The sequence below is a fragment of the Phacochoerus africanus genome, chromosome 4, assembly GCF_016906955.1.
Source record: "Phacochoerus africanus isolate WHEZ1 chromosome 4, ROS_Pafr_v1, whole genome shotgun sequence".
Lineage (NCBI taxonomy): Eukaryota > Metazoa > Chordata > Mammalia > Artiodactyla > Suidae > Phacochoerus > Phacochoerus africanus.
The window spans coordinates 62455193-62466528 of NC_062547.1; the positions used below are offsets into that span (position 1 = coordinate 62455193).

At 54.3% G+C, this 11336-nt stretch overlaps 1 protein-coding gene across 8 annotated transcripts in view; it reads left to right on the plus strand.

Moving 5' to 3' along the window:
- Positions 1 to 10417, plus strand: part of EPS15L1 (epidermal growth factor receptor pathway substrate 15 like 1) — a 102621-nt gene extending 92204 nt beyond the window's left edge. For 4 of the 8 annotated variants that reach the window (XM_047776703.1, XM_047776704.1, XM_047776706.1 and 1 more), the window contains 2 exons: positions 4241 to 4446; positions 9791 to 10417. In XM_047776703.1, the coding sequence (XP_047632659.1) occupies positions 4241 to 4446; positions 9791 to 9937 (353 nt within the window). In that variant the 3' untranslated portion in view covers positions 9938 to 10417. Of the gene's footprint in view, positions 1 to 4240; positions 4447 to 9790 lie in introns of those variants that run through there. The other 4 variants (XM_047776709.1, XM_047776711.1, XM_047776710.1 and 1 more) reach the window with 3 other exon arrangements.
- Positions 10418 to 11336: the final 919 nt, after the last annotated feature.

Sequence of the window (11336 nt, forward strand, 5' to 3'; positions counted from 1 at the left end):
GTAAAAGGCCAGAAAGTCCACGTTTTTGACCCCGTGAGCCTTACATACATTCTCCCTTCTGCTCAGCTGCACAGTCTTGGCAGCATAGGGGACACATGAACGATTGGCATTGACAGACCAGTAAAACTTGATTTCCAGAAGCCGGCAGCCCATCACAGGCTTTCTCCGGCTGGCAGCCATACAGAGCAGGTGCTCTCATTATCCCACTTGTGTGTGCTGGGGCCGCAGCACCAGTTACCACAGACTGGGCAGCTTCAACAGCCAGAATTGATTGTCTTACAGTTCTAGAGGCTGGAAGTCCAAGATCAAGGTGTCAGCAGGGTTGGTTGCTCCTGGGGCCTCTCTCCTTGGCTTGTAGACGGTTGTCCTCGCCCTGTGTCTTCACCTGGTCTCCCCTCTGTGCATGGCTCTTTCCAGCTTTCCTTTTCTTCCAAGAAAAGGGTCCTGGAGGATTAGGGCCCACCTGTAGGACCTCATTGTAACTTAATCACCTCTGCAAAGACCGCCTGTCTAAAGACAGTCGCATTCCGAGGTACCGGGGCCCAGGACCCGAACATAATGAATTAGCCCATCCCGGCCCCATTTCATGGAGGAGGAAGCAGGCTGAGCGAGCAAGGCTGAGCAGGGTGGTGGTCCATCTTTGCCTGCCCTACACCCCATTGGCTGCCCCAGGCTGGGCTGGAAGGGCCGAACACAGGCCTGGGGAGACGGGGGTTGTGGGGGTGTCCCCGAGAAGACATGGGTGTTTGAGGTGGAGGTGCCGTCTGGGCAGAGGGACTGTCTCAAAAGAAGCCCTGAGTTGGGAGGCCCTGGAGGACTGTCAAGGGATGAGGTTGGGAAGGCTCTAGGGCCTTCTGGATCCACCTCAGCAGGCACATGGGCCTGAGACAGGGCTGGGGCGCGGTAGAAGGTGGAGCTCGCATGTTAGAAAGCTTCATTCAGTAGGTGTTTAGGCAGCGGGAAATACACAGCAAGTGACATAGTAACAGAGCGTGACCAGGGCTGCAGAGGTGTCTTAGCGAGGAGTGGGGAGGGCGGCCTCTGAATATGTAGCACCCACATTAGTGTCCCATCCAGGGCAGCAGCATGCTGGGCAGAGGTGGGATGGGGGAGGCTGGGGTGTGTGTTCCCAGAGCAGCTTGAAGCCATTGGGAGAGCTCAGCAGTGTCTGGTCAGCTCTGTGTTAAAAGACCACCTTGGAATTCCCTTTGTGGCTCAATGGTAATGAACCCAACTAGTATCCATGAGGATGCGGGTTTGATCCCTGGCCTTGCTCAGTGAGTTAAAGGATCCTGTGTTGCCATGAGCTGTGGTGTAGGTTGCAGGTGCTCCATGGGACCGGAAGCTGAGAGGGGGAGTAGCCAGTGTGTGTGTGTGTGGAGGGGTGGTTCCCAGGGACCTGGGAAAGGGGAGGACCACTTGCCTGGGGTGGTGGTGCAGCCCTGTGGACCAGGGCACCCAGGCCTGGCGCCTACCCTCCCTCCTCCCCAGGGTGCTCCTGGGCCCACCTGGCTTCCCACTGCTCCCAGCTGCACTGCCTGAAGTTGATAAGCTACTGGGCAGATCTCGCTGGACCTCTCCCCTCAGAGCTGCGGCCTGCCTCTGGAGACGGGTGGGGTTCCACAGTGACACGCACGCTCCTCTCCCTTCAGTGCTGGGCCCAAAGGCCTTGGCTCACCTTTCGGCTCATCCCTCAGACAGGGAAGTAGGCTGGCTGTGTGAGGTGGCCTTGGGAGGAAGCAGTTCTTCAAGGCCTGCAACCAGAACACCTTGCTCTCCGAAGCCCAGGGGGCTGAGGTCCAGGAGGGAGAGGAGGAGGCGGAAGAGCTGACAGCAGGGAGGATGGCTCAGGAAGAGCATTTGGTGCTGGGGGCAGCCTGAAGTCTGGGGTTGTGTCAGGAATAGGAAAGAAGGGGCCAGAGGTAGATGACAGCTGTATGGAGGGTGGGGTGAAGGGACCACCCCTAGGCCTTCACCTTGAGGTGTCAGTTGCCCTAGAGGATCGAGGCCCTAATTCCCCCTTTGTAGTGGCCTGCGCACCGCCCTTCTGGGGAAAGGTCCCCGACCTGGCCTCTGGGGCCCATCCAGGGCTTTGGCTAATCTGTCTCACTGGGCCTCATGGCTGACTGTGACCTGCAGCTTCCTCTCTTCTCCTTCTCGGTCAAGGTATGTCCTGTTGGAGCCTGGGTGGGCAGTGTGACTAGGAGGGTCTGGCCACAGTGGACAGGGCTTCTGACCCACTGCCCCACCTCCGGAAACGCCTCCTATAAATAGACACACGTGCTCATTGGTGCTGCTTATGACAGTTAGAGCCTGAACAGGCCAGGGGTCAGCAAGGGAGCCCCTGGAGGCCACAGCCAAGGGTGTGGAGGTGCTCTGCTCCAACTGTGGGAGGAGACAGAGGGCTGGGTGCAGGTCTGCCTGTGTCTCAGAGTCCTGTGCAAGCCTCGGGAAGTTAAGACTCGGTGTTTCCTCGAACGTGCGAAAAGAAACCAGCAGCAGCTCTCAGGGGCGGGGGTGGCTTGGGGCCTCTGTGCCCCAACCATCAGTGGGCACAGCCATGCATTGACCTCACCCGCCCACCCAGACAACCCAATTCAGGTGGGAGAGGCCATGGGGATTTTAACCACTGCTTCTAGTGGGCTCCGCCTCTCCTCTTCTCCGCCGGCACTCTCAGTGGCAGGACTGCAGCACTGGTGACCCAAGGTTCTCGTGCATGGGTGAAGCTGATGGAGACAGGGTGCCATCTATACCTTATGGCTGCTCAGCTGCTCTGTCAACAGTAAACATGTGTCAGGTGAGGGACCTTGGGCCAGGTTCCCATCGGCCCCCTCCTACACTGCAGTGCCTGGAGTGGGGTGTAGACTCACGTGCAGACCCCATGCTGCTCTGAGGAGCACACTGTCCACCAGTCACCTCCTCTGACCCTCACCTTCACTGACAGGCAACAGGTCAGCGGGGGCTGAGGCGCTTGTCCTTGTCTGGGTCTCAGAACTAGGTGACGGGGGGAGCCCTTCGGGACACCTCGGGGCTCTCAGAAGTGTGGTTGGGAAGCAGCATTGGAGAGGGTGGTTTTAGAACTGGGTTTCAAGATGGAAGTGCGGCAGGTGGCATGGCAGAGGCGAGGAAGACGGGCTACAGGGGTCAGGACGTGCAGCTAGATGTCCAGGGTCATTCATGCAATGTGTCATTCCTCAGTTTTGGGGTTCTCTTTGCACATTCGCTTTGAAATTGCAAGAGTGAACACAGGCAGCTCAGTTAACAAGTCAGAATCATGTTAAGTATCCTTGAGCCTCTAGCCTGAACTTGGACACAGAGCTGCCAAGTTGAATGTCTCACCCCCTGGGTACCCGGGCAGTTGTTGAGCAAATGCATGCCATCAGGCAGGAACCTGGCCCGCAAAACTGGTGAGTCCCTGAGGCTCATCAAGTAGGGCCCCCCCCTCTCCTTGCCAAGCAGGCCTGGAGAGGGGTCAGGTTCCTAGTGGATAGTTCTGACACGTTGGCATGACCTGTGGGGAGAAGCCCCCTGTCCTCAGGCCACATCCCCAAGCACGGCCTTACAGCTTCATTTCCCTCCATTTCTAAACACCTCCCGAGTCCCCCTGAAGATGGGCCTTACCGGGTGCCAGGATCTGGGTATCCCAGAGCCACCCTCCTGGCAAGAGCCCAAAGGCTCAAGGCCTGCCCTTTGGAGCCACCCACACCAAAGGGACACAAGCGGTAGCTGGATGTGAATTTAAACCCAGGACTGCAGAGTGGGTTTGTCTGGTGAACTGTCTCCAGACACTGACAACGCACACAACTGACTGTAAAACACACACACATACACACGCCTTTTGCAGCGTATTTTTCTGCTCAGCCATGACTTTTTAAAAAAAACTCAGCATGATAGTAAATGTGTTGCCACGCTAAAAGTGAATCACTTTGAAACACCCCTGCATGTGAGCATTTTAAAGACATGTAGATTTTAGCTGCGGTGGTGGGGAGGGAAGGGGGTCATCTGAAGTGGTTTTTCTGGTCACTCCCACAAACCATTAAGCCTCCGGGATAAATGGAGATCCACACCGATTCCCCAGGACCATCCCGGAGCGAGTGGCAGTCCATCCCTTTCTAAAGAGGGATAGGGTTTTCCAGGGAGCTGGCACCCGGCTTCTCTTGTCAGGACTCTGTTCTGTCCATGGTCAGTAACTTGTATTTCTTTTTTTTCTCCTTTTTTTTTTTTCTCCTAAACTTTCCAGGTAAAAGTACACCCGTAAGCCAGCTTGGTTCTGCAGACTTTCCCGAGCCCCCCGATCCATTCCAGCCACTCGGGGCTGACAGCAGTGACCCGTTCCAAAATAAAAAGGGGTTTGGGGACCCGTTTAGTGGAAAAGATCCATTTGCTCCCTCCTCTTCAGCTAAATCTTCTAAAGCCTCTTCCTTGGGCTTTGCAGACTTCACCTCTGTAAGTTGAGTTCTCCGCCTCCGCGCCAACCCCTCCCCCCTCACTGCTTGCAGCTTCTTTGGGGTGGTTATAATTATTATTATTTTGGTGTCTTTTGAATGGCAAACCCCCTCCTGGCTCAAGTCTCCCGGTACCTCACGCCATCACCCGTGTTATTTATTCTGTACTGCTGCCTTCTGTAAGAAAAACGGTTTCTCAATAAAAAAAAGAGCTCTGGTTTGGATTCTCTGTGGTAAGGGCACGTTTTCTTCCAGCAGCGTGGCCCAATATGCCTCTCTTTTCTGTCCTTCACGGTAGACTCTTTGTATTATTTCTGTGGCCCGGAGGCTGTCGTGTTCATTGATTATTTGGGAAAGCCACGAAGTCAAGTGCTTCTGAAGTATGAAAACAAGATTGAAAAAGTTGCATTCAGGTTTTGCTGTCCTCAGAAAAGTCTTTGTGCAGGAGTTCTGATGGTCCCACCCAGTGCATTTCGTGCAGCAAGTGAGAATTGAAGGACCCAGGCGGATCACACGAAGGGAAAGCAGTTTGATTTTTTAAAACTTTTATATCTGTTATCAGCTACGAGGAAAACTGAAACGCAACCTAGAAAACTGCTCTGAAGCCCTCCTTTTGTGGGAGGGAAAAAACCCAAAAAACCAAAAAAAAAAAAAACCCAAAAAACTTAGAAAGCCCTTTGGCGGAGTTAAGTGCCTTTTCAGACGTCAACCTGGGGATTTTGAAAGCCTGGCTTTGTTTCTTGGTGTGAAAAAAAAAAAGAATCGCAGATTGTAAAACACTGTTACCTTAGGGTGTTTTCGGTACCCTCATCAGCACCCAAAAACCTTGTTCTCAGAGAGCTTCAGTCGTTGTCTTCCCAGAGTTGGTTTCATTGTCTGTTGTACACCTATGTTTGTGAAAAGGTTTTCTTCACTGCATTGTGCAGAGTACCTTGCTTCCTCGTTAGCTGTGAAATGTATTGTTTATATAGGCTTCCTCTCCTAGAATATCCGTCTTAAAGCAAGCTCTGCGGTCTCAGTGCCCAGTGTGAACACCCGATTCATTTCAGATCCACCCCGTGCGCGATCAGCTATGCTGTGGCTTATTGAAATCGCCCAAGACGCCAGCACGTTCCTGGCTCTTGGCGACCTGTAAATATTTTATGATGGCAGTTAGCCGGGTTTTGTTGACAGCCAGTGCAGGCTGTGGATATATACAAATGGCGACATTGTTAATAAAGCCAGAAACAAAACCCACTTTATCTAGAGTTTCCTAAATAGCACCGCCTTTATTTTTCAGTGGAAAAAATATTAAACGCTGATGAAAAAAATAGACCCATTCACTCATGACTCAGGTACTCTCTTTAGGGGAGGGCGGAAGAATAAGTGGATTTGAATGGCAATTTGAAGAAAAGACTTCTCTCTCTGAAATGCACAGTTATGTTTCCTGTGGTCCTCCGCTCCTTCTCCTGAGGGCGAGTCTTTAGAAAACTTTTTTTTTTTTAGCCCCCAAGATTTCAAACTATCATTCGGCCCAGCATTTCTGGTCATTCCAGAGCAATTGTTAACTTCAGTTTTTAAAACACCCCTGGTATTTAATCACCTTTGATTCCAGGCAGGGAACTGAATTCTGCCCAGTCTGCAGTCCTGCTGTTTTATATTTAAAATCACCTTTCCCGCTCCGACACAACCAGTCTTGGCAGAGGAAACCACCCGTTCTGATGGGTTGCGGTGCTGGATTGGCAGGACCTCAGTCAGACCACGGTTCAGGATACGGTCACAACTGCCTCACCTCCAGGGGCTCGGGAGGTCTTTGCATTTTCATGGCACCCTGGGTTCAGTCCTTCAGCCTGGTCTTTGAGTTCACTGGACCTCAAAGATAGGTGCTGACTTAAAAGAGGCCAAAGTTGATTCCTCCGGTTTGTGTATTTCTGCCTACCCCCCCCCCCCCATCTCTAACTGCCCAGCAGACTGGCAGCGTGATTCTTTCACATTGGATGTGCTGAGAGTGTAAGAGTGCCATCAAGGCTCGTTGTCACCCGTGCAAAAGCAGCTTGGTCTGGGTTGGAGTTCGGGGAAGCCAGTGTCATATGCATTCTAAGTCCCGCTTCTTCCCCCCTCTGCCCGCCACCTCCAGCATCCCAGCTCTGCTGCTCTAGACCCCTCTAATTTACACGGCTCTATCAATGGGTTTCTTGTGCTTGTAGCTGCTCAAGGGCAACCTCCCCAGTGTTTCTTTTAAAACAAGCCTTTCTCTCCCAGGCGACTCGTGTTTATTAGGAAGTTGCATTTATAGGTGAGGAAAACGGCTCTTTCATTTGGAAGTCTGCATTAAGAGCAGGGCGAATATTGGACAAGAGAAGTTGAGCTCTGCATCGTCACAGTTGGATGCGTTTTCAACAGCGGGATAAGTGAATTAACAGGAGGTGGTGAGAAGCGTCCCCACCGAGGGACACAGCACGTGTCCACCCCAGTGAGGAAAGGCATCAGTGCGTCGTGGGCAGAAGCCTCGGAACCTCAGATTTCTACGGAGAGGCCACCAAGATTAAGCCACTTGGTGTCCGCCAGGCCACGGCGTGGGAGGTGCCTCAGGAGGGCAGGATGCTTGTCCCCCCCCAGGTCTTGGTTCCAAGATGGTGCCAGAGTGAAGGGGAAATCCAGCTTTGCCATTCACTGAGCAGCTCCTGCACCTGCAGGCCGTTCCAGATTTGGGCCCGTCGCCAGGTCAGAGGACTAGAGCGGGGCCGGTCGGGATGTCTCCCCCAGGGCCAGGATGGATTCTCTGCTGATTCAAGACACAGAGGGAGCCCCTCCCTCCCGTCACCCTCAGATGTCACAGTCCATCCTGTTTCTCAGTGCGAGCAGACCACATGCCTGATGCGAGTCTCAATCCTGGATCCTGAGCTGGCCTCAAACCAGTCCACTCTGATGGCATCTAGAACATTCCTGCCAGCACGTTTACTCTGAAAACACAGGCTCCTTGAGCTGGAGACACCAGGATGAGCAGGCACAGGGGCATGGGCCCAGATTGCCTCACCTGGCCGTGGGGCCTCAGCTGACCCCTTGACCTCTCCAGGCCTTGGTCCTCGGCTTTGGCGTGGACCATCCTGGTCATACTCTTCAGCCCCTCCTGCCCTTCCTCTGGGCTGGCTAGGGTGAGGTCCCTGTCAGCCGGACTGTCCCTCCTGCTGCTGTCAGCAGCACTGTGGAGTCATTTCCATCGGCGTTTGTTGTTTTTTCCTTGTTTGTCTTCTGAAGAGGTATTGGAAAATTCCCTAAAGCGTGGGGTGGGGGCGGGGGGCGGCCGCAATTATCTGTGACCAGTGGTGGAAACACAGAGGGTAGGAACCCGCTCTCAAGAGTCTAGCCTGGAGACCCATCAGACCCCTGAGCTTTCTTCCAGGCAGCTTCTCTAAGAAAGCAGGATTCGGCCTTTGTTTCCAGAGACAGTGCCTCTTGGTGCTGACCCTCACCTGCCCCTGCCTGACTCCCCAGGCAGGTGGCGAGAGACCTCCAAGGCTGTCCCTCCTCCCTCTCCTCCTCCTCCTCCAGGCCACATTTGGCTCCAACCCAGACTCCCCCAGCCCGGCCCTCCCCTGGCTGCCCCTGTCTCACCCCTACACTGGCTGTCAGATCATGAGACTTTCAGAAACTGCCAGTCCACTTGCCCCACTCACTTGCTCAAGGAGCCTCCTCAGGAAAATCTTTCTGGAGCCCATAAGCCCCTCCAGATCCAGCCCCTTCTACCTAGTGCTCTGTTCTGGAAGCTCCAAGGTTGAGAATTTGACCCCTGTTGCCCCCCCCCCACCCAGCCCCTCCCTAGCCCCATAGCTGGAACTGCATTAGGGATGGTGCCCAGGCCTCCAGGACCTGTGGCGGTGCTGTGCCCTCGACCATGCAGTTAGAACTGACCACTACCACCCCCCTCCAAACCCAGGAGAGAGTCCAGAATCCCAAGAACCCAGGCTCTGTAGCCAGCTTCTCCCACCTTCCCCAGGCCTCGGTGTCCCCAGCTGTGGCAGGAACCCACCTCCTGAGTCACCACTCAGACCATGTGTTGGGGGTGGTGGGGGTGGTGAAGAAGTAGCCGTGAATGCTGGTCTCTCTGCCTTCCCCACTGCTCCTGATGGGTCTTCCAGGGCCTCTACAAGAGCCTCTGTATCAGGTTGGGATTGTCTGTATGTCTGTCTGCTCCCCGAGGGGCACCTTGGGACCTCCTTACCTTTGGTGTCACCCAGTGCTTAGCAGAGAGCCGGCAGCCAGTCAGTGCACAGAAGAGAAACAGTAATGAAGGGAGGCAAGGACCTGAACTGCAGCTCTGCTCGGGGCTGAGGGTGCTGGAGGCAGAGCACAGTGACTGGGGGTCGGGTGGTTGGAGGGGGGAGGGCTTGGGGATCAGAGACCCCCACCAGGGGAAGAGCGAGTGAGGTCTGCTTTGCTTTTCTTTGCATAGAGCTAAGGTACCTCAGATGATTTGAAATCATCCCACTTCAGAACCAAAACAATTTCATCCCTTGTTTTAAAAAAACTATATATATATATATATATATTTTTTTTTTTTTTCTCAAATTGAACCTTTTGGTAAAGGACTCCAAGAAGGGAAAAACTCCTGGACTAAGTTATGGCATAAATGCTAGGGCTTCTGTAAACGTTCAATTACAGAGTGGCTCCTGGCGTCTCCCAGAGCTCCGGGAGCATGGCCAAGGTGGAGGCGCCGCGTTTCAGGACCATGCCGTCTCCATGTTTGGCCTCGAGGCCCCTGTGCATGTTTGAAACTCGGGGTTCTGTAGGAGCCAGAACTCTCCAGCCCCAGCACCTCTCACCAGGCGTCAAGGCCCATCATGGAGGCCCAGGCTCTGTGGGCTCACTGTCCTGGCTCCCTGGGGCTCGGCTGACCTCTGCGCCCCAGCTGCTTCTGGAGCTGCCCCTGCCATCCCCCAAGGGGAGACCCAGGCAGGCATTTCCCTCACATGCCATGATGTCTCCGTGGGGTTCTGGGGGGTCTTTGAGTGTCCCCCATCCAATGCCTGCTCCAGCTTCCTGCAGGGGCGGGCGGCTGATTCTCTGAGGTTGGAGGTGGCGGTTAAGGTCAGACTCAGCCCCTCCTCTCAGTGCACATGACCCCTTCTCAACTGGGGCAGGACCAGGGCATGTGTGTCCCCTCCCCGCCCCCAACCAAGGCAAGGGCTTCTGGCTTTTCCTGGTTTTCACCTGCACTCTGGGCACCTCCCCCCCATGCGTCCCAGCATCGCGTTTCCCTGAAGCACCCACCCACCCACCTGCCAGAGACAGGCCTCTTCACTGTCCCCACCCAGCGGCAGGCAGCTCTGGGACCATGTAACCCACCCTTCGTTCTTCCCTTGCAGTTTGGCAATGAGGAGCAGCAGCTGGCGTGGGCCAAGCGGGAGAGTGAGAAGGCGGAGCAGGAGAGACTGGCGAGGCTGCGGAGGCAGGAGCAGGAGGACCTGGAGCTGGCCATCGCGCTCAGCAAGGCTGACATGCCCGCCGCCTAGGCGTGGCCTCACGCACGTGCCCACTGGCTGGATGGCCGTGGGGCAGGCCTGCAACAGCAGAGGACTGGAAGTTTCTGTGTATATACACACACGCTCAGTCTCAGCAGTCCCCGGATCATGTGACACGTCACAGCCACTGTTATGTGAAGGACTCGCTGGCTGGTCAGAGGGCCTCGGGCTCTGAGAGGCTGGCCCTGGGGCGAGGGATCAGCTCACACCTGTGGAGGCAGCCCTGGGATCTGCCTCCCTGCTGTGACATCCCTGCCTCCCTCCTGGAACCAGCAGAGTGAAGGACAAGAAGAGGAAGCGCCCGTCTCCTGCCCTCCCTGCCCTGCTCTCAGCCAGGCCAGCACCAGGGCCCAGGGCGCACCCCCCCCATACCCCTGACCTCCCCCTGAGACAGACACCCTGGTGATGTATGCAGTCATTGTATAAAAATTAAGTTTGAATGATTAATATAAAATATTTTAATACAAAACACAAGAATCTTTTTTTTTTTTTTTCATGGAAACATTGTTTTCCTTGCATTTGTGCTCATGTGCGGTGTCACAGAGGCAGACTAGCCTTGGGCAGAGAGATGCAAGACAATCTTGAAGTTCCTGTTTGAATCCCAAGTGTTTAGAGTTCTCATTGTGGCTCAGCGGGCTAAGAACCCGACTAGTATCCATGAGGATGTGGGTTCGATCCCTGGCCTTGCTCAGTGGGTTAAGGATCTGACCACTGTGAGCTGTGGTGAAGGTCGCAGATGTGGCTTGGATCTTTTATTGCCAGGCTGTGGCGTCTGGCAGCTACAGCTCCATTTTGACCCCCTAGCCTGGGTGTGGCCCTAGAAAGAAATAAAATAAATCCCAAGATGATCAAAACTGGTGAACCGCAGTGGCCTGAGCACAGAGAAATGCAGTGGAGAATATCTGACCCCAAGACCAGGCAGAAAGGGGGCAAGAGGCCCAAAATGTTCCCTGTCAGAACCATTTACTGGAAATGGCAGGGCGTGCACAGGCACAGCCCCTCTGGCACCCTAGAGACCCTTCTCTTGAAAAGTTCCTTTTCAGTGTGTGTCCTGGGTCTCTGGGTCCCCGTCTTTGCCCTCTCCCCTTCCTTCTCCAGCTAGGGGACAACCCACTACCTCAAATGCTTTATTGCAGCCAAGAAATCATTCTGAGGAGAAGCATTTGCATTTTATTGTTTTTTAAGGAGGAATTTTATTATTTTATTTTATTGTCTTTTGTCTTTTTAGGGCCATACCCGCAGCACCTGGAGGTTCCCAGGCTAGGGGTTGAATTGGATCTGGGGCCTATGCCACAGCAACGCCAAATCCAAGCTTCGTCTACAAGCTTCACCAGAGCTCATAGCAACACCAGATCCTTAACCCACTGAGCGAGGCCAGGGATCGAATCTG